The sequence below is a fragment of the Myripristis murdjan genome, chromosome 18 (assembly GCF_902150065.1).
Source record: "Myripristis murdjan chromosome 18, fMyrMur1.1, whole genome shotgun sequence".
Taxonomy (NCBI): Eukaryota; Metazoa; Chordata; class Actinopteri; order Holocentriformes; family Holocentridae; genus Myripristis; species Myripristis murdjan.
The window spans coordinates 2182935-2206570 of record NC_043997.1 but is presented as its reverse complement, the minus strand read 5'-3'; the positions used below and the strand labels follow the sequence as shown (position 1 = coordinate 2206570).

Here is a 23636-nt window from a genome sequence, read left to right as displayed (position 1 = left end):
ACAAGTATTACTGTTGTTGTTCCGACTACCAGAAGTTGTATTGTTATTGCTATTAGTGTTATGATTACTCCTGTTATTACTGTCATTACTGCTACTATCACCACTGTATTACTATACAGCCCTATGCTGAACTGCATCGTTCTATGTCCAGCAATCTGCTCCCCATCCACCAGTTTCAACTGAATTGAAACTGAATTGAACCGATTGCCCCTTTACCTGGTGTGGTGTGTACAGTGCTGCACATCCCCTGTGGGTTAGCATAATTCTATCGTTTCGTCTCATTTGCATAGTTTCTTGGTGTATTCTGTAAAAAAACATTTTAACACAGTGGAACTCAGTTAAATCAAATTAGAATAAAGTATACCATACTAACTGAATAACATCTTTCCTAGAAGTGACTGTTGAGGGGAAAAAAAAAAAAAAACCCTCACCCAGAGAGAGGAAGGGGGCGGGCTTTACTCAGATCAAATTCAAAGTGTTGATCTCAGTTCGCCAGACTGAAGCATGGAGGGCACAACTCTACCACGGCTGCTCCGTGAGTACACGCTGTGTGTGTGTGTGTGTGTGTGTGTGTGTGCGTGTGTTTTCTAATTTCTCGGTGGTTATATTGGTGATTAGTGATCAGTTTTGTTGGGCCAGAGTAATGGGTAAGAGGGTAATGGGTAACAGGGTAACAGAGGGGTAATGGGCATGAAAAGTCTCTTGGACGATGCTGTGAGAATGAGAACAGCTAAAAGGTTTGAGGACAAGATAAACTTCACTGTGGGGAAACTGGAACACACTGTAGAAAATAAAACATTAAAAATACTGAGGAATAATGATGAAACATCTTTGTGATGTTTCTATGGTACAACATGCATTTTGTTGTTGATATCTATAAGAACATGGAGGGAGACGTCCTCTCTGTCCAGGATCTTTGACTTTTGTCCTCCTCCTCACGAGTGCGTCCCACATTAGCAGTGTGATGTGAGCCTTCATCATCCTGGTGAAGATGATCACTCTGATGATCAGTCAGAGCTTTGCTTTGGGCTCACCTCTGTCTCTCAGATCACAGGGGATTAGACAGGAAGTCATGAGAGGACAGCACCTCAGTCCACTGACATCACACATTTGGTGTGCGGGTCTACAGACCCTGTTTTTTTTTTTTTTTTTTTTTTTAGCGTCTCTCCTGTATTTGTGCTGCACACAGTTCACTCTCAAATGTCTCAGTAGAACCAAATGACTGTCCAGCAGCATGAAAGCCCCTGCAGATGAGATCTCCCAGTGTTGTGTGTGCAGCACAGAGGCTGGTTGTCTGAACTGTCTTCTCTGATTGGTGGAAAACCTCAAACCAACCGGACTCTCATTTCTGTCCTCAGTGCTGACGGTGTGGCTGTGCTGCAGGCCCAGCAGAGGTTAGTGCACTTCCTCCATCACACTCACACTCTAATTTAACCCTGAGAGGTCATTAGGGGTCAAAGCAGCAAACTTGCCGGAGCCCAACGGTCTTTGTTATCATTCTGTCGTTTCCTTCCTCTTTCTTATTTTTCTGTTAAGTGTTTGTGCAGAAAAAAAAAAAAAAACGTAACACCAAAAAACACGACAACTGGCAGGTGGGTTGCAAATTTGCATTTGTTTGCATTTTCCCAATTATCTTGAAAATGGCTTGGCCTGTTGTCAATTTTTTTTTAAATCTCTCAAATCACCTGTAGCTTTGCTCGGATCTTTTTCTTGATTTTTTTTTTAAATCATATTTTTGATATCTTGCCTGAAATTGTTGGACCAATTGGACTAAAACTGAGGATCATCTACAGACTTACCAAATTGAATGAAGTTTCAATAATTTTGCTATGGTTGCGAGGGTGTCTTGGCTAGTTGCTCGGGTATTTCTAGGCGGTTGCTATGGTGTTCTGGGTTGTTGCTACGGTTTTGCTAGATGGTTGCTATGGTGCTCTGCGTGGTTGCTAGGGTATTGTTAAGCAGTTGCTAGTTAGTATTTATTTTAGTTTAGTATCAAGTGTAAAATATTACTAATATCCATGTTCATATTAGTTGTTGACTGTATTTCAGTTTGAGGGAGTCTGTGCATGCTCAGTGGTTGCTAGGACATTGCTTGGGGGTTGCTACGGTGTTAGGATGGTTTGTGTGGTTGTTAGGGTGTTGCTAGGCATGAGCTCAAACAAATACTCCAAACTCCAATCAGAAGCTGAATTGCTTCAAAAAGTGCATGAGCAGAAAGAGCAGACAAATCTCTGTTTCTGCAGTAAGTCTGTGCAGGGCTGAGGGAGACTGTATGTATCCTGTTCCAGCTGCAAAATGTGTTCAGTAACACATCTGTATCACAGTGTTACAGGAATGTAATCTGATTACTTTCAGACACCTTTGGACTACCTCAATGCCAAATTTAAAAGACAATAAAAACATGTCAGTAACAAGATTATTACTGAAGAGCATTTTGAGAAGGAACAAACCAAGGTAGCCGTACAGGATGCGGCCCAGATGTTCTGATTTCCTGGACTGTCCCAGGCCGTGTGGGACGGCTGGTCACCCTGCACTTCACTGTGATGCTCTTCTCCTTTTCTGATTTAAATATGAAGTTGTGTTGAAGCTCCCACCCACAGTGATGCGGCTGCATTCTGGCTTTGTGCAGTTAGGAAATCTCTGCTGCTGCTCTGCTCTATTGTCCACTGCCTGTAGTTCTTTATTTAGAATATTAATACAAATTATATAAAAACATTTATTTCATATTATTTTAAAAATGTAGCCCTGAAAAAGAATCCCAATTTTTACAAACTGTATATCCACAGCTTAGCTTACAGCCAGCCCACTGATAATTAATAATAATAAAGTACAGTAGCTGTGTTGTAGATTCAAGTGTAATATAAAAAGTAACTAATGTGCTTGGTAAGCAGAACACTTAAACTGACTGACGTGAAGTTAAACTGAAAAACTGTGAACAGCAGCAGCAGCAGTGTGAATGGTGTTGACAGCTGCAGGTGTAGAAATAGTTATGAGCCAAATTTCACCAAAGAACAAAGTGAAGTCCAGTTCACTGGAGCACAGAGCTACATCCACATCTAACAAGTCAGTGTGACGGTCAGCTGACTCTGAGCAACACAACCCCATGGATCAGTGATGAAATGATCAGTTCACTGCTGCTGAGACCTGAGCAAACCCCCAGCTGTCCACAGAGCTGCAGACCTTCAGACCAGCTGCCAGACGGAAGTGATGTCACATGGTTAACCTCTGATACTCTCATCCAATCACAGTTTGAAAAGCGACTTAGCAGTCACGCAAACAGAAGGAGTTTGAGCTTTTCAAGTTTCAGTCCTTTTTGCACCTCGAGGGATCTTTTAGTCTCCAAAGCTCAATGTATCATCACTGATTTGTCCTTTGTCCCTCCTCTCCACCCCCACCCAGCCTCCCTGACTCTCAGGCCCAGCAGAGCTCAGCTGTTTGATGGTAAGTCTCTTCATCTGAGCTGTGAGGAAGACTCTGCTGGATGGACGGTGAAGAGGAACACGACAAAAAAACCCACAAAAGATTGTGGAGACACCTGGGGAAAACCAGAGGGTTCCTCCTGTGTGATCAGTTTAACAATCCCAGAAGACAGTGGAGTTTACTGGTGTGAGTCCAGAGAGGGAGCAACCAGCAACACCGTCACCATCACCGTCACTGGTGAGTCCACACAGCAGCTACTCAGTATAAAAACATTAAGAAATCATTTATTCATATCAATCTGTGTGTTTCTCAGAAAAATGTGGCCAAATTAATCTTTCCCACAGAGACAAATAATAGAAACAATAACACTAATAACAATACTGCTACTAATAGAGGGTTTTCACGGCGCATCATCAGCGCGTCAACAGTCCGGAAGCCGCCCTAATAGAGGTACTCCGTACCACAACAAATCATACACACATAATAGATCCCAAACGTCGTCAAGAAAAATGGTTAATTATTGCCGTGTTTTAGGATGTGCCGATAGATCAGACCAAGAAAAACATTTGGAATCTTACCAACTTCCAAAAGTGTGTGTTTTTTTTGTGTGTCAGATTGTACATGATCGAATAAAGTACTATGGAACTAACTCAGTGTAGATAGCAAACTGCAGGTCTTTGAAATGAAAAAAAAAAAAAAGATTGAAAGTCACTTGGCTACACCTTGAGTATCGGAATTACATCATACAGTTAAAGTTAGGATGATTAGGACGTTACTGTATTACAGAGTACAGAGTCCCACATACCCAGTGAGTACTGGGCTCGGCTCCAGTAGCCCGTGACACTAATGAGGATAAGAAAAGGAAAATGAATGAATGAATGTGATCATCCTGTGTTTCTGGTGAATCAGCCGTGTTGGTTTGCTCTTTGTCCAGCTGGAGGCCGATGCTGCTGAGAAATGAGTTGATGTCCTCCTCTGTCCTCCTGATGAAGTTGTTTCTAAACGGATGAAATCCTGTGGTTTGTCTCTGTGTTCAGTTGTGATCCTGCAGAGTCCTGTCCTTCCTGTGATGGAGGGAGCTGCTGTGACTCTGAACTGTACAACCAGGACTCCCTCCAACCTCCCAGCTGATTTCTATAAAGATGGCTCCCTCATCAGGACTGAGTCTACAGGACAGATGACCATCCACCATGTTTCCAAGTCTGATGAAGGGCTCTACCACTGCAACATCTCTGGTTATGGACCGTCTCCACCCAGCCGGCTGGCTGTGGCAGGTGAGGAAGTCGGTCTGACTTTGGTTTCTTTCCTGTCTTCACCTTCCAGAGTGTCTGCACTCAGGAGGATGGCAGAGGTTCATGTGAAAACTCAGTCTTACACTGTCTTAGAGAAGGAAAAGAGTGTCAATCAATCATTCAATCAAAACTTTATTTATAGAGCACTTTTCATGCAAAAGGAGCAGCCCAAAGTGCTTTACATAAAAACACATAAAAACAATAAAAACAATGCAACACATAAAAACAATACAACAAACAACAGACACAGGATATATCCCCCCCTTCTCCCACACATAAATACACACACACACACACACACACACACACACACACACACGCACACACACAAATTTAAAAACACTAAGGAATTAAAAAAGAAAACACTGAGGAAACGCTATCCTACACCCGCCACTTTGAAGTGAGGAAACACTAGAGAGAAGATAATCCATATTAAAATTTAAAATTCAGTAAATATCAACAAAAAATAAATAAATAAAAGTAAATAAAATAAATACAATTCTATTGAAGGCAAGACTAAAATGGTAAAATAATCAAATAAATAAAATTCAATTGAAAACCAGTCTAAAAAGGTAAAATAAATAAACAGACAAGTAAATAATAAAATAAATAAAATTCAGTTAAAAACCAGACTAAAGGTCGATAATGATAAAATGATAAATAAAATAAAAAATTCCTAAAATAACATTTAATTAAAAGCCATACTAAAAAGGTAGGTCTTGAGTTTGCTTTTAAAAAATGTCCACTTTTGCTATTTTCCTCAGGTCCTCGGGCAAACTGTTCCACAAACGTGGGCCGTAATGGTAAAATGAGGCCTCACCATATGTTTTGGTTAAAACTTTTGGGATAATTAAAAGGGCGCTGCCTGAAGACCTGAGAGTTCTAGAGGGCGCATAGGTTAAAAGCAAAACAGATAAATAATCAGGACCAAGACCATAAAGAGCTTTAAAAACCATTAAGAGGGTGTCATCATTCAGCCCACTAGTGTCTCCTCTCTACATGAAACTGGAAGGAGGTCATGCACTCGCCTCCGTCTGCTGGCCAGAAATCTCACAAAGAAACAGATTTGACCGACAGAGAAATGTTTGTAAAGGACAAGAAATCAATCCAGTCTGTTTGGTTTCAGTGCAACCCACGACTACAACTCCTCCTCCTGCCTCCTCTCCTCAAGTTTCAACTACACGCTCCAGCTCCTCTCCTCTGCCCCTCCGGTGGATCCTTGGATCTGCCTGTGGTCTGGTTCTCCTGGTTCTCCTGGTTCTCCTGGTTCTCCTGGTTCTCCTGGTGGTTTTGGTGCGGTACGTCTGCAGGAGATCCAAAGGTGAGACACCGACTGTACACGTTACACTGAGTACTTTTACATTTCCTAACCCTTTTACACATTACCATTTGCTTTTGCTCCTCATAAATTTCCATTTTATGTATTTAATTTTGCAATTTACATTTTACATTAAAGATTTCTTCCATTTTATTATATTTATTAATTAGTTTGGAATTGTACAACGTAAATTACATGTGCATTTAACATTTTTTCCTCTGCATTTTACATTTATATTTACATTTACTTTTCTGCATTTGCAAATTGACATTTACATTGTGCTAACACGGACACAATCAGCTATTTTTCCCTTTACATTTAAATGAAAATGTACATTTTTACATCACCACTACAATTTACTTTGACATTTAAAAATCACATTCACATTTACATTTTACATACTTACATCTAAAGCTGCATTTTACATTCACTGACACTGGCACTGCCATGTAACTTGATGACATGTACGAGGTGTTAATTTTTATTTATATATTTTACAATTATATTTTAGGTTTTTATTTTCCATTTTTTTTAATTTACTGTATATTCACATTGTCTGCTTATGTTGATTGTTATATTTACATTTATATTTAAAATTCAAAGATTTTACAATTAGCAAAAAATTTTTTTTGAAAAATAAATGTCCATCATAAGCTACTGTGTTGACTGCCTTGGTTGATGACAACATTTTGGTGTGTGTGTGTGTGTGTGTGTGTGTGTGTGTTTGTCATTCTGTTCAAGGTGAGGGTGTGAAGCTGGCAGCTGATGACATCACATACAGTGACATCAGAATAACACATGACTCACAGCGACCAATCACACGGAGGAAAGGTACTGTTTTTTTTTGTTGTTGTTGTTGTTTTTTTTTGTTTTGTTTTGCCTCTATTATTTTCAAAGAACTGTTGACAGAGCTCCAGTATGGCCACCACAATGATGGTTTGTGTGTGTGTGTGTGTGTGTTTGTGTGTGTGTGTGTGTGTGTGTGTTGACATCAGATGAGCTCTCACCACGTCAGAGTGTTCAGTTAAAGTCAGGCCTGTTAGAAAGTGTCTGGTTTGTCCGCTTTGAGCAGGAAACACAGAAAATCAAGGAAGTGCGAGCGCCCGTTCATGGGCTCTTAAAGGGAAAGTTCAGCCTCAGCACATCAGGTGTGACCGTGCGCTGCCTCTCAAGCCTTCATGGTGAACTCCCATTCCACAAACAGCAGCCGCCTCCCATCCAGAGGAAACAGCTGGGCCTCAAACGTTGTTTTACTGAACTCAGTTTGAAAAGCTCACACACGACATGCTGCTGAGACCACCGCCTAAAAACCCTCACACACACACACACACACACACACACACACACACACACACACACACACACACACACACACACACACACACACAAAGGCACACATGAAGGCTTGTGAGTAAAACTGGGTCATACATCACACATTGCATACATTCTAATGAAGATGCATGTTTTTTAATATAAATTTTAACATTTTGCAGTTATTTGTTATGTTTGGTCATGTCACCTTGAGATCTTGTGGTTAGTTGGTAGCAGCAGCTGTAGCTGCAGTGACAGCAGAAATCCTGGGATGTCATGTCTGTGATGTTTTGCAGACTGTGCTCCTGGAGCTGCAGACGTCACTTATGGACAAGTCGCCATCAAACCACGCGGGAGGAAAGGTAAAGTTCCTCCTCCATTAAAGAGGAGTGAGCTGCAGTCAGACTGCCTGTGTGTGTGTGTGTGTGTGTGTGTGTGTGTGTGTGTGTGTGTGTGTGTGTGTTCTCAGTACCAGTGAACAATGTGATCAGGGCCCTGTCCCTTGCAGCTGGATTAACATCCCCGGGCTTTCTCTTAGTTATCTGGCTTCACTTAACCAGACATCCACACTCCAGATTTTCGGTCTCATAAAGCTAATTATCAACTCGCTAACTGAACCCAGGCTTTTCCAATCTAGATCTGTGCGCGCTCACATAAAAAGGGCGGAGTTTGCTGCATACGACCAATCACAGACAAGGAAAAATCCACCTGAGCCGCATCTTTTACGACAGAGGAGCAGACAATAATCTGAAATAAATATGAGGAATATAAATCCATCATCCAGGCAAAAAGCAACACAGCTGCAGCTGCCAAAAGCCGCAAGGAATGCTGGCAAAAAATCGCCGACTGTGTTAATGCATAAATTAGTGGGATTATAATCTGATTTCCCCACCATGACGGCACGAGTAGATCTGACTACAGTAACATTTGCGTGTTCGATAAATGAATGTCTCCCACTCAGCCGTACACTCCTGCAGAGGAACTGGCCCTCTCTCAAAGTGAGGGGCGACCCTCGCTGGACCGCTGCCCTCAGTTTGAGTTTCGTCAGAATCGTCACTTTGATTCAACTGATTTTGATATTCCATCCATCCATTCATCTTATCTTATCCAGGGCCGGGTCGCAGGGGTAGCAGTCTGAGTAGAGACGCCCAGACTTTCCTCTCCCCAGACACTTCCGCCAGCTCCTCAGGAGGAACACCAAGGCGTTCCCAGGCCAGCCGAGAGACACAGTCCCTCCAGCGTGTCCTGGGTCTTCCCCTGGGCCTCCTCCCAGGTGGGGCATTCCCGGAACACCTCCCCAGGGAGGCGTCCAGGGGGCATCCAAAACAGATGCCTGAGCCACCTCAACTCGTTCCTCTCGATGCGGAGGAGCAGCGGCTCTACTCCGAGCTCCTCCTGAGTGACCGAGCTCCTCACCCTATCTCTAAGGGAGCGCCCGGCCACCCTGCGAAGGAAACTCATTTCAGCCGCTTGTATCCGCGATCTTGTCCTTTCGGTCATTACCCATAGTTCATGACCATAGGTGAGGGTAGGAACGTAGATCGACTGGTAAATCGAGAGCGTCGCCTTTCGGCTCAGCTCCTTCTTCACCACGACGGATCGGTACACCGACCGCATCACTGCGGAGGCTGCACCGATCTACCTGTCAATCTCACGCTCCATCCTTCCCTCACTCGTGAAAGGGCATTCCACCTTTTTCCGGTCGAGAACCATGGAGTCAGTCTTGGAGGTGCTGATTTTCAGCCCCGCCGCTTCACACTCGGCTACGAACCGCCCCAGTGCCTGCTGAAGGTCCTGCCTCGAAGGAGCCAACAGGACAACATCATCAGCAAAAAGCACCGATGAAATCCTGTGGCTCCCAAACAGGACTCCCTCTGACCCCCAGCTGCGCCTAGAAATTCTGCCCATAAAGATTATGAACAGAACCGCTGATAAAGGGCAGCCCTGGAGTCCAACATGCACTGGGAACAGGTCCTTATAGCCGGCAATGCGAACCAAGCTCCTGCTCCGGTCGTACAGGGACCGAACAGCCCTTAGCAAAGGGCCTCAGACCCCATACTCCTGGAGCAGCAGCAGCCCCCCACCTGCACTGTACCAGAGTACTGCTTCCCCATGGAGGAGGATTATCGGTCGGCCTCGAAGAGATTCTGGCAAACAGTCCGGCCTCACCGAACTCCTCCCAGCTTCGAGTTTTTGCCTCTGTCACTGCTCGAGTCGCGGCACGCCTGGCCTGCCGGTACCCGTCAGCTGCCTCAGGAGTCCCACAGGCCAACATGGACCGGCAGGACTCCTTCTTCAGCTTGAGGGCATCCCTTACTTCCAGTGTCCACCACCGGGTTCTGGGATTGCCGCCACGACAAGCACCAGAGACCTTGCGGCCACAGCTCCGAACAGCTGCATCGACATGATTTTGATATTTCATTTTATAAAGCCTCTGACGCCTCGTGTTTATTCTGCTGGTTAAAATATTATTTCACTGTCACTTAAAGACTGTAAAGCATTTGGCACCAACTCTCGTGGACTTTTCAGAGCAGACCCCCTAAATACTAAATATGAGCAAACTAATGGAAACCTAAAGGAGCCCAGAGGCTGGCGTGTATTTTTCAAAAATATTTTTAAAAATCATTACATCAGTCTACAAGATCAATTTTTGTTTGGACAGTGTAGAGTCATGAGTAAAAAAAAAAAAAAAAAAAAAAAAAAAAAAAAGAAGAAGCCATTTCCCAAGAGAGCTGATTGGTCAGTAGGTGGTGCTTTTCTACCTGCTGTGCTCTTATCCTGAACTTCACCTGCTCCGGAGCAGGTCAGGTGTTCAGCATATGTTACCACGGCAACGTACCCCGATAAAAAATATTCCACCTTTATGGTACAGAAAACCCAGCAGGGTTAACCCTGAAGTTAGCTCGCTAAGCCCAAATCCAGCTGCAGTGACAGCAGAAACCCTGGGATGTCATGTCTGTGATGTTTTGCAGACTGTGTTCCTGGTTCAGTTTCCTCAGAGGTGAGAGGAGCTGCAGACGTCACTTATGGACAAGTCGTCATCAAACCACACAGGAGGAAAGGTAAAGCTCCTCCTCCATTAAAGAGGATTCACAGTTTGATCAGCGAGCTGCAGTCAGACTGCCTGTGTGTGTGTGTGTGTGTGTGTGTGTGTGTGTGTGTCTGTGTGTTGTCAGTACCAGTGAACAGTGTGATCAGGTAGATTATCTCAAGGAAATTTAAATTCTTGATCACATGTCAAAGTGCTGCCATGGAGGCTGAGAAGCTGCAGGTTTTCTTTCCAACCAAAAACAAACCAGGTGAGTTCGCTGATCAGCTGCAAGCAGAGAGGAGGAGCTGATCAGTGAACACCTGCAGCCATCGGGCTCGGCTCCGCCCCTTTCTCTGAGCTGAAGAGGTTTCTAAGGGGCCGTTTACACGACAACGATTTTCACAAAAACGGTAAACTTTTGTTGCGGTTTGGCCTTTCATTTAAACGACAATGGCATTTTAGGTGCTTGAAAACGCAAACTTTTGAAACCGGGTTCCAGAGTGGAATTTTTTGATAACGCTGCTCTCCCCGTTGCCATGGAAACTGGCAATACGACATTCTTGTGAAAACGATGACGACACGGCCCCACTTCTCGCGTGACTATGACGTTCTCAGCCATGCACCAACAGGACAACAACAACAATGGTGGACTGTTGAACTGTTTGTGCGCAGGCACGCGGTGCTACTCTGTGGTGTTACACTGCAAAGTTACACCGCCACCTGCTGGCCTGGCATGCACACTACAGCGTTTTCAGTTGTGTTTGTGGATCCGTGTGAAAGAGGATCGTTCTCACAGCGTTATCGTATAAACATGGAACTTTTTAAAAACGCAAAGGAATGAGTTTTCCGTTTTCATCAGAACCGTTGTCGTGTAAACGGGCATTTGCGTGCATTTTGAAGGTTTTTTTTTTTGTCCTTTTTTTCTGCAAATTTGTAAAACGAAGTTTGAACTGACAAAAACGAACACTTTTAAAGATAACTTGAACTTAACTCTTCTGTTCTGGGTTTGTTTTCCATCGTCCTTTAGTCCTCAAAGCTCAACCTGGAGACGATGTCACCCTGAGCTGTCAGGCTCCTGATGGTGTCGACATCGCAGTGGTACAGTGGAGCAGAAAGGACATGAAGAAAGAATATGTCGTCTGCTACCGAGACAGGCACATTGACTCAGTCAAACAGCATCCATCTTTTAAGAACCGAGTGGAGCTGAAAGACAAAAACATGATGAACGGCGATCTGTCTGTGATTCTGAAGAACGTGACGAAGGAGGACAGTGGAACATACGAGTGTCGCTTTACAGCTGCTGGTGCCAAACAGAAGAGATCCATTAAAGCTCCTCCCATCAGCACCATCAGGCTGGAGGTTGTAAATCCAGGTGAGTTTAACTGGGACAGGATGACATCTGACCTGAGGTCTGTTTTATTTCATGTTGGAGGTGGATTCTGAACAGACACAGGACAGAAATATGAGAGCTTGACTTTATACTTTGATCATGATTTCATAGCACTACAGTAGATAATGACTGATGTGAGCAGCAGGAATCATTTATTCTGTTTCCTTCCTTATTGTTAAATCTATATTTTTAAATGTATAAGGTGAGGTCCATTTTTCAAAAGGCCTTGTCCCAGCTGTTCCACAAGTGAAGCCCTTCACAGATGGACATCTTTTTTATAACATCTGTCCTAACTTGTCCTAAATTCCTCAGTAAAAGTTGGGCTCAGCAGCTTTTCAGAGGAAGCTCTTAGTCAGGAAGTTTTAGTGACATTTAAGAGAACCCTTAGAGGTAAGATAAGATGTTTTGTGAATACGGGCCCTGATCAGCTCTCCTCAGCAGGGAGTTCATGTTGGTTTGATATCAGAGAAGAAACGGAGAGAATCGGCCAGTGAATGTCTTTAGAGCTGGAGAGCGCAGCGAGAGGACGTTTGGATGTTCATTCAAATGAAAAAAAAAAAAAAAAGGCGAGTCGGGGGTCAGTGGAAAATTTTACTCTCAACACCAAACCTAACAGCTCTTATCTCAACTTCAGCATGGTCCAGTGTGGTCGATGTGTGCGTGTGTGTGTTCCTCACACTGCGGTGAACATGCTGGCTGGTCTGATGAGATGTAACGCCTCTGTGGTCAGTCGCACTTCAGCTTCCTGTTTCCAGTGAAATGAGCTCACGACAGCTCAGTTTGTTCAGTCTAAAGCTGTTAGAGCAGGCAGACTGAAATCAGTCTGAATCACATTTCTTCTGCATAAGTAACAACAAACTGTTCATTTGTCAGTAAAGACTCATATCTGCCATCATGATGAGAACATTTTGTCGTCAGCTGGTCGGAGCAGCAACAATCATATTTCATGACTGTTATATTTTGCAGACTGTGTTCCTGGTTCAGTTTACTCAGAGGTGAGAGGACCTGGAGACATCACTTATGGACAAGTCGTCATCAAACCCCACAGGAAGAAAGGTAAAGTTCCTCTTCCCTTGAAGAAGATTCAGTTTGTCTGCGTCCCGTCTTTCAGGTCACAAAGCGCCTCCACATGGTGAGCAGTGGGTGCTGTGCTGAAGGTCGGTTAGCTCTGCTGTTAGAAATAAAGCTAAATACATTTTGGCCCCGTCTGACTGACGACGTCTCCAAGGTCACGATGCTGTTAAATTAATGGTTTGTAACTCAGGAAACTCAGAGACTGCAGCCACTCTGGACGGTTTGGCTGCTGGGATCTGGTATCCGACTGGATACAAGAGCGTTCGTCAGAGTTGAAATATGAACTTTAGGTGCCCAGGGTCGCGCCGCCGCAGGGCTGGGTGACATCACTGATCATTAGGGAGGGGAGGTTTGACTCTTTCTTCTGACTTTGGATGAGTGTTGAACTAAAGAGAGTCGGGGTGTCGAGTCACTCGAGTCCCTGAGTCGTGCACCCAGAGGTCCCTGCAGCACGCCGAGCCGGTTACTCCGGCGTTAGCCCCCCTCCGAGAACCTGAATGGGATAAAATAATTTAACTGTAATCAGAAGGCTGTTATCATTTTTGTTAGCTTAGCTTTCATTAGCTACTTGCTTAAGATCAAGAAAGGGTGGATCCTGGATCTCTGAAGTGAAGGTCCATGTGCCCCCCCCTCCAGCCAGTCAGAGAGACAGACTGATAACAGGAACAGATGCTAACAGCCTCTGAGCCACTAGAAGGTGCAGCAGGGACCTGCTAACCCAAACCTGTGGGGGGTTTGGACTGAAAACGTCCAGTCAGGCGAGATAACAGTCCAATCAGGTGAAACAGCCCAACAGCCAGCATAGAGTAGTTTTACTGATCATGTTATTATGAATATTATTATTATTATCATCGTTATTAATACAAACTGTATTTAATCAGGGAGAATCGACTGAGAACAAGCTCTACTTCAACAGTGCCTCGACAGAATATAAAACACACAAATATTCAGCGATGAAATGATCAGAAATGAAGCAGCCAGCAGAAGCATGTTTAAAATGTGTGTGTGTGTGTGTGTGTGTGTGTGTGTGTGTGTGTGTGTCTGTGTGTGTTCAGGCTCTCCATCAGAACCACAGGTTTTGTACGCTTCGTTGAAGTAGACCAGTTCAACCACTGATGTCCAACTGGTGGTCCACGGGCTGCAGCTGGACCCTCAGATCCTCAAAGTGACCTGCAGTACATCTGTTTATTTATTCTGCATGTTGCATGTAAAGATATCTGTAGTGGAGCAAACCCATTAAAATATGGAGCTGAATCCTCCGATTGTTCACATGCTTTTGTTTTGACCTCAGGAGTTTCTGCTGTTAATTTGCACAACCTCATGATGAGCTTTTTTGATATGTGGTTACATACATTCTGTTGAACAGGATCTGGGGATAATTGTCAGTTTTATGTTTAATTTAATTTAAATGTTGCTGTAGTGACCCAACCTCCCACATGGTCAAAGTTGAATCTTATTTGTCTTCTTGTTTGTTTGTTTCTGTGGTTTCATCAGAGCTGTGATGGAAAATTCTGCCTGTTTCAGCTCAGCTGTGGCTAACCAACCTGCACCAGCCCCCCCACCCTATTCCACCCCGAGCCTTCTCTGTAGGTGTGAATGAGTCAGAGGCTTTTTATATCAGGCGCAAGAGAACGTTTTCACACAACCACAACCGCATCCTATTAACAGCCTTCAAACTGGAGCTCTTTGTTCTCAGTGTATAAAGAGACTAATGACCCAAAAACCATCAGCTGGACTTAAAATGTAGTCAAGCTCTCATATTTTAACTTGCATGTGTTGTACTTTTGATTTAATGGAACTTAAATTACAGTCTAATCTTGACTCATTTCAAATGCTTTAAAAGGTCCCATATTGTAGAAACATTTCACTTTGCTCGTCCATATTTCAATATAAGTGTGAAGCTGCTCCTTTGTCTCCGGGTGTCAAAGTCATGTGACTGTATGAGCTGTTTTGATTTGGCTGACAGACACTCACCTTGTCAGAGCAGGTGTTCTGTTTGATCAGATTTGATCCCAGTGTTAAGGACGAGGAAGGATAAAGCCCCTCAGGTTCATGTCAACATTTTAAACGTCTTGAATCTCATATTTATTTATTTATTTAAAAAGGGACAGTACATATTAATGAACAAATAAATGTAAATATGTCGGATTATAGCCGTAGGCTAATTTCCATCCGTAGTCCCTTGGCAGGTAGATGTTCACAGTGGATAGAAAGTAAAGACAATAGACAAATAAAACAAAACAAACAAAAAAAACAACAACAACAAAAAAACAAAAAAACAAAAAAACGGGTACACAGAATCACACAAGACATACACATACCGTCAGAGCCAGTGTGCAAAGAAGCGAAGTTGGTTACTACAAAGTGCCAGTGCAGAAAAGTGCTAGTGCATATTTACAAAGTGCCATTGCAAATGAGAATTGCACATTGCTCTTGTCCATCTATATTGCACAATGCCCTTAGAGAGTGCTAGTGCATATTATACGTGCTGCTGCATAGCGTCGGAGTATATATAAACAAGAAAGGATTACACATTGCCCAAATTTGCATATTGCAAATTAAGAGTGTTGGGAAAAGAAAAAAAAGAAAAAAAAAAAAACCTCAGGTATATATAGAATTTACACATGGTCACAGATCTGGTTGTTCCTTATCCACACCTTAAGAAGTCTCTTAAATATTGCAAAGCTGGGAGATTCAATGACTGAGGATGGTAGGCTGTTCCACAGCCTTCATAGGACATTACATTTTGACCTATTGCGGTCCACCTGAAGGGCACTTCACAGTCACCTCTAGAGGTGGCTCGTGTTTTTCGCATCATGGAAATATTTCCTTTCTGAAAAATAAAATCATTTAGTGGCGGTGGTGGTTTTGATATCAAATGTTCATAAAAACATAAACTTTGGAGTGAAGCGCTCTTATATTTTGGGTTATGATGGAGTAAAAGAGTCTTCCTGAACTCCTGAGGCATTTCTAAATGTGATTTTTTTGAGGACTGAGTGGCCAGTTTCCACCCAGTAACACACACACTCCCACACTGACAGCAGAGTGGTGAGGTACTGACAGTGGTACGGTTTCTCTGAGTGTCTGCTCAGATGTTCTTTAACTTGAGTCCCACTCAGGTGGTGCTCACTGTATATTTCAGTTTAAAGGCAGGAAGAGCACATGAACGTCCTACAAAGTCACACAATCAAGTCGGTAAACCAAAATAAATTCTAGATTTAACAGGATTTAACAGTGCAGGGTTTTCTGAGAACGGTAACAACCTGATCTAATAAGACCTCAGTGAGCCGCAGCTGGCGTCTGAAAACACGACGTCATGTCTGCTACATGCAGGCCCCACATGCTTTGCCTTCTGCTGTGGTTATTGCAGTAAACCAGTGGAAAGGTTTTTTTTTTTTTACATCTAATTTTACCCACCAGGAAGTGAGAGCTTGAGGAATGAGGAATTAAATGCAAAATTACACTGACGACAGTGGTTTGGTTTCTCTCCCACATGGCTCCTCTTGTGTACTTAAAGAATTTACAGAAATTAGGGAGGCAAACTCTTCTGTTACTCTGAAAGACAAACTGAAGACTATTTGTTCTCTTTGATCTGTCAGTCATATAATCCAGATTTGGGCTCTGAGGGCGGCTCAGTCTCTCCTGTCTTTGTTGAGTTTAGTTCCTGCTGGTTCAGATGTTCCCCCACAGTCTCTCTCTTCTTCTCTCTCCTGTCGTCCTTCAGCTGTGACCGCCATGTTTTCTGAGTTTCTAAGCCGCTCTCCTCTGTGTGTGTGAGCGCTTTGGGTCTGTGTGGATGTGACTTCCATCTTTAGGCTCTGTCCCCGAGCCCTGCAGTACCTGGTCCTGCTCCCCCTGCTGGCCCTGCTTACTCCTGCACCTTCCGTAGCCGTTAGCTTTCAGGCCCAGCTGTTTCCTCTGGATGGGAGGCGGCTGCTGTTTGTGGAATGGAAGTTCACCATGAAGGCTTGAGAGGCAGCGCACGCTCACACCTGATGTGCTGAGGGTGAACTTTCCCTTTAAGAGCCCATGAACGGGCGCTCGCACTTCCTTGGTTTTCTGTGTTTCCTGCTCAAAGCGGACAAACCAGACACTTTCTAACAGGCCTGACTTTAACTGAACACTCTGACGTGGTGAGAGCTCATAGAGGAAGAGGGAGAGGAAGCTGAAGCACGACTGACCACACACACACACACACACACCATCATTCTGGTGGCCATATTGGAGGTCTTCAGCTCTGTCAACAGTTCTTTGAAAATAACAGGACTGCCTTTGTTCTGCCACCTGGGTCCAGGCCTCCTGCTGCTTCTGTTGTCATGTTGTCTGCTGCTGTGTTTTCTTGCATTTGCTTACGCTGAGTTGACTTTTCCCACCAAAACCAACCAGAGACAGATTTTACAGCCAGTCACATCACAGAGCTAAAGGCTCAGTCCGTAACTTCAGGACAGAGCGCTGCTTATTCTCAACACGGACTGAACTGCAGGGGTGGGCAGACGAAGCCTGATGAGGCTTCAGGGCTTTGAAAACAGAGAGCACAGTGACACCTGCTGGTCTGCAGAGAGTATAGCAGCCATTTAACCTGGAGACAGTTGCTGACACGCTGCTACAACACTGTGGACCTCATCCTCTCAGTCCAATATGTGTTCAGGTAGAAGGCCACCTGTGCTCATTTTAATCTTCTCATGTTCACTTATTGAACTGCTACAATAAATGTCACCTGTATATTATTGTGGATGACAATGTGGTGCAATAAAATAATGTTTAAATATGTTGTCCAAACAGTTCACAGCCTACAGGTTGAACTTTTATTTGACCGATAATTTTAGAGAACAGCTGGTTGTCCATGTCACTTCCCAGTGCTGATGCATTTTCCTTCATGATTTACATTCTGATAAACAAAGTTTAGATTGACTCCAGCAGAGAAACAAACCCTGCAGTCTTTTCACCATGTGCATTACAGCACACACAATACTACTGATAATAAATACAACAACAATAATAACAGATACATAAAGTCTTTATTTTGTAGAAAAGCTGTAAAACAGCATTAAAAAGTGCTTTACAAACAAAACTTCAGCTACAGAGGAACAATCCCATTTTCCATCCCAGTAACAGGGCCTTCAGCTGTTGGGACATCACATTAATAAATACAATACAATACAGTACAACACATACAGTACAATCCATACAGTCCATTGACACACAGGCTTCAGGGGCTGCCTCTCTCAGAGCCTGTAATCAGCCACTCAAAGTGCTTCAGTGAGTCTGCCTGCTGTGGCTAGCTGCCCATCAGGAGCGGTTAGGGCTTCAGTGTCTTGCTCAAGGACACTACGACACTCTCTGGAGTGGCAGGGGATCAAACCGGGAACCCTCTGCTTCAGATTAGCTTTTTGTTGACCATCATCTTGCAAACACTGAACTGTTTCCTTGTTTTTATGTCTTCATTTCTGATCATCATCCAAACACAAAATGTATGGTTTCAGTAACTAAATAAAACAGTTTGGTGACACCACATTGTGTTCTTGCAGATTTCACCACACACCTCCAGCAGCTTTTTGATACACAGAACCATAAACTGTCCTGACTCTCCTGCTTCCACCTGTGGAGATTATAGTTTCATCACAACACAGTCAGGTCTGTGTTGTTTATGAGCTCTGTGATTTCTGAGGATCACAGTAAAACCAGTAACAGCAGAAACAACCACCAGTGGGCGAACACAGCAGCGTGTCCACGGCCGGCAGGTCCATCAGGTGGAGCTTCAGCCTCGTCCTGTTTAGCCATCTCACCTGAAAAGCACAAAACAGGTTCATCAGGTCAATAATAACTGGCTGGGAGAAAATCCTCAGCAAAATTTACTCGTCGTCAGACTCTTGGGAGTTTAAGGCCCCGTTTACACGACAACAGTTCTGATGAAAACGGAAAACTCATTCCTTCGCGTTTTTAAAAAGTTCCATGTTTATACGATAACGCTGTGAGAACAATCCTCGTTCACACAGATCCGCAAATACAACTGAAAACGCTGTAGTCGTGTAAACAAAAGGCCAAACCACAACAAAAGTTTACGGTTTTTGTGAAAATCGTTGTCGTGTAAACGGCCCCTAAAACATCGGACTTTTCTCCACTGACTCACATCACTCATTATCCACTGCAGGTTTAAGGTTGTTACACACCGGCATGCGTAGCGAAATAGCGGAACGAAAGTGCGAAAAAAGTCCCTGGCGAAAATTTGGCCTTTAACTATTCACACCAATCAGCGATGCGAATGTGCGTATTGCAAAATATGAATCCCGCAGAAAAAACATGGAGTCAGCTTCGTCCTCCGATGAGGACCTTGTCACTTATTGAATTGTTTGCCCGTCCAAAGAGGAGATTTTGGGTACACCCGCCTTTACAGAGCAGGGGTAGAGAAGGGGAATCCCACCTGCTGATACAGGAATTAAAACTGTATCATGACCGTTTCCCAACGTATTTTGGGATGTCTGTGGGACAGTTGGAGACTCTCCTGGGTTTGCTGGCACCGCATCCAGAGAGACAGAGAACCAACTATCAGGATCCCATTGACCCAGAGCAGAGCCTGGCTGTCTGTGTGAGGTAGGCTGTCAGAATATTTTAGTGGGCAGCTACTGAGGAGAGACGCTGCCTCTCCTGCAGGCTCTGACCTCATGTTGTTGTTGGGAATGGAGGCTGCTGATTGGCTGCTGCAGTTTGTTCGCCTAGAAAAAAAAAAAAAAAAAAAAAAAATCGAGCTTGTTGCGAAAAATAAATCTCACATTTCAAATTTTCATATTTTGCATATTTCGCGTTCAAACTCATATTTTGCGTTCAAACTCATAAGTGAGTTTGAAAAAATACGAAATATTCGCATGAAAATAATGCCGTTGGTGTGTAAGGACCTTTAGACTAAATCACTTCAATAATCCAGTCATTTCTGCTACAAACCTATGGAACATCTGCTGTAGTTGATGCAGCTCAGTTTGATGAAGCTGCTGATGGAGCATAAACTCTGGATGACATTTCCATCCTCTGTCTCTTCATAACCAGCCAACATGGAATAAACCTGAGTCAGACTCAGTTCAGATGTGGTCCTGTACTGACTGAGCTCACCTGGATCTACAACCTCCAGCCTGATGGTGCAGATGGGTTCTTTCCCAATAATGGCTCTCTTCCTGCGGTCCTCACCAGCAGCTTTAAAGCGACACTCGTATGTTCCACTGTCCTCCTTCTTCACGTTCTTCAGAATCACAGACAGGTCGTCGCTCTTCATTTCTCCGTCTCGTGGCTCCACCTGGTTCTTAAAAGATGGATGCTGGACGTCTGATTTAAAGTGACCGTCTACAGAGAGGAAGACAGGTTCTTCTTGCTTCTTCTGGTCAGTTTTTCTCCACTCGGCTGCTGTGATCTCAGCAGCAGAGCCAGCCTGACACTCCAGAGTGACGCTGTCTCCAGTGTGCACCGTCTTTTTCAGGACTAAAGGACCATGGGAAAAAATCCAGAGAATAAAAGTCAGCAACACTGTTCATCAGTTCAGTTCTTTTCACCAATTCAAACTCACAAAAATGCCATACAAGATGTAAGTATTTACAAATTTGTACTACAAAATGTTTTCAAGAAGAACCTAATTTAAAAATAATAATAAATAACATCCATGCACCTAGGTACGTGCATGTTCTCCCACACATGAATCCGTCACATTAAGGAGCAGTGTAACAGCAGGTATGTAGCTCCTGCAGAGCATTAAACCCACATCACAGAGGCTCATGTGATGTGGAACAGAACAGTACATTTATACACACAAACTAGCAGAGGTGGTTGTTGTTGTTGCTTCTCAAAGCCTGAAACAACAACCACCACCACCAATGGAAGGCTGATTCCCACGGTCTGCGTCCGCTGAGGCTCTGTATGTTCTTGATCGACTACCTTTGATACTGAAGGCAACACGACGCCAGTGAAAGAGAGATAAGCAGCTTCCTAAGTCTGTCTGTGTGTGTTTGACGCCTCTTCCTTAAATTGCACAGCCTGCCAGATGTCAGTAAATCAGACGGAATAAAGATCAGATGGAATAAAAGCAGCCTAAGTACATGTGAGTCAGTCGGTGAAGCCGTAGTGTTTTGTCGGTGCGCGTGGTGGAACAACAAGAAGCCGCTGCAGACAATTATGATGAAACTATGACTTGGAGCCATAAACCAGCCTTAACAGCTCACCTGTACTGGAAGAGGCCAGGTGAAAGATCCAGGAGCAGGTGAGTAGAGCCAGAAATATGAAACGAGCCATGAGGCGACGTGTTGTGGCAAGCCGTCTGTTTGTGTTCCAGAAACTTCCACGAAATGAGGAAGTGCTTCTCTTTGCCACCGGAAGATAACGCTGCTTTCAAATTATAGTGACAGTTTCTTTCTTTCTTTTTTTTTTTTTTTGTAGCTGAAAAATACATGTTTACTCCACAACCAGACATGTGGGTACAACTGTAAAACCTAGACTTTTCAAATTTAAAAAAAATAAAATAAAATAAAAATAAAAATGCATTGAAACTCCATGAGTACTTGTCATTTTAAACCAGCAGGGGTCAGCAGAGAGCCACTCAGCAGCAGCAGGATGACACAAGTTACACACAAACTCTGCTGTGTTTCCACTACATCAATACCAGGCTGCTGCAGTACCAGTACTGCAGTAATACACTGATCCTTTAAAGTACAGCGCACACACACACACACACACACACACACACACACACTGACTTTGGAAGTCTCCACTTCCCCTGAGCTGCATGTGTTTGGGCTGTGGGAGAAAACCAACACACACCAGCAGAGAATCTGCAAACTCCACCCAGAGAGGATCTGGGGCCGAGATTCAAACCCACAACCTTCCTGCTGCTGCAGCACTGGAGATGTTTCCAGGTGACTGGGACCAGAGACTGGGCTCAGAGGAGCCGTTTGAAACTACAACTTCAAATAACAGAGCAAAGACCAAGGAATCAGTCTGAGCTGCCGGCTTACTGCCTGAACACAGTTTGTAGTAGACACGAAAAACTGGAACAACTGGAACCAAGAAGAAAAGAAAAAAAAAAGATATATATGGACAGAAGTTGTTTCGTTTTAAATCCCTCTGACCACTCTCAATAAACTCAACTTAGAAAAAAATAAGAATTTCTCATTAATTTGTCCTATTTTAGTTTTCATTCTCTTTAGAGTCGACTGAGTTCTAGGGTTTTTATTAGTATCATTATTATTATTATCATTTTTATTTCTATGTTAACTAGGCCTTTTTTATGACTTTAGTTTTGACCTTTCAGTTTTCTTAATCCATTAGTCTAGAATCTGACAGTAACACATTCCCTCTGTGTTTCCAAATTCTGTATCCAAACAAATAAACTTCACAAATGTCCCCCGTACAGAGGAGTGTGTGTGCCCGGTGAGCTCAGCTGGCACAGTTCAGTTTATGATCAGTCCTTTTTGTGTCCCAGTGAATCTGCTGCAGCACAACATGAAGCTTCAGTCCTACCACGGCTCAGCGGCGCCACCAGCCTCTTCATCCTGGAGGTGCAGCTCGCTCCTGCTGAGGAAGACTCCCGCACACTTTCCCTTGGTTTGGCTCGCCATCTTGGATCCAAAGTTTCCATGTGCAGATGCCAAGAAGCCCTCAATCCTCCAACAGCTGGCCCACACACACACACACACACACACACACACACACATAACACAAGTCAGACATTCTTTTTAATATGGTGTTACAGGTCAACTGATTCCCCTGTTAACTGGTGTTACAGGTCAGCTGGTTTTCCTGCTAATGTTACACATGTGAAGTGTGAGCTGACTCCACGGGTGACATATTTAATAGAAAGAATAGTCTTTGGGCAGAAAACCGGAGACACAAGATTAACGTCTTGCTGAAGATAACGGAATTTATTTCTGTCACAATTTTTTTTTTTTTTTTTAATGTCTTTGTGCTTTCATTAATGCAAATCATGAACATAGAGTCATTACACAGCGTTACCAAATCCCAGATATTTTCAATTTGGCTATATTAATAGCCTAATTGATTAATCAGTTAAAAAATCAATCAAAGTCTCTGCATCATACAATCTACAGACATATATACGATGTATCTTAAGTAGTAAATGACACACATAAAATCATTAAAGATACCACTGTTACATAAATGTACAATAAAAAATTATGAATATATATTATTAATTATTTCAGTGTACTGGTATAATAGATAAACTGTTTCAATAAACACAAGGTATCATATCATATATCTCATATCATGTCATATCATATTCCGTACACTGTAGAACTGTGTTCTGATGTTTCTGTAGGCTATCCAATAAAAATAAACAAACATTAAATAAAACTGGATCTTATCGAGTACTTAAAATCTTAGTTTCATTACCAACATCCTCATAGGTAACTCACTGGGTCACAACATGTTTTTAACCGGATCTGACTGCAAGGAGTCAGTAAGGCCAGCACAGCTCAGCGCTCTGCCGTGCGCATGCGCGTGGCTGCGGCTACGTGCACGCGCACACGGACTGCCGGTAAAGTGCACAGAACATCAGCTGATTCTGACTCAAAGCCCCTTGAAATGGGACCTGAACAGACCAGCGGTAACACCACGAAGTGATGCACAAGTGACACACACAGAGGAATAAATAATGAAGACACATACACTGAAGCAGGGCCGGCCGTGGCATAGGCAGTATAGGCGAATGCTAAGGGCGCCATCTGCTGGAGGGGCGCCGCTAGCGGCCAGAGGGGCGCCGGCTGTGTGTGCGTTTTATTGTAAACGGTGATTCCCGTCCTTAAA

At 43.6% G+C, this 23636-nt stretch overlaps 2 protein-coding genes across 2 annotated transcripts in view; one reads left to right on the top strand and one right to left on the bottom strand.

Annotated features, from left to right (window-relative positions):
* LOC115376648 (uncharacterized) overlaps positions 1–14300 on the top strand; it is a 44538-nt gene extending 30238 nt beyond the window's left edge. The window contains exons 3-13 of the mRNA XM_030076368.1: positions 393–535; positions 1359–1394; positions 3400–3657; positions 4458–4694; positions 5839–6033; positions 6772–6861; positions 7638–7703; positions 10314–10403; positions 11400–11744; positions 12729–12818; positions 13892–14300. Of these exons, the coding sequence (XP_029932228.1) occupies positions 505–535; positions 1359–1394; positions 3400–3657; positions 4458–4694; positions 5839–6033; positions 6772–6861; positions 7638–7703; positions 10314–10403; positions 11400–11744; positions 12729–12818; positions 13892–13935 (1482 nt within the window). The 5' untranslated portion in view covers positions 393–504 and the 3' untranslated portion in view covers positions 13936–14300. The remainder of the gene's footprint in view (positions 1–392; positions 536–1358; positions 1395–3399; positions 3658–4457; positions 4695–5838; positions 6034–6771; positions 6862–7637; positions 7704–10313; positions 10404–11399; positions 11745–12728; positions 12819–13891) is intronic.
* The window catches only part of LOC115376661 (programmed cell death 1 ligand 1-like), a 104095-nt gene that overhangs the window by 25906 nt on the left and 54553 nt on the right, over positions 1–23636 (bottom strand). The gene's annotated exons all lie outside the window — the stretch shown is intronic.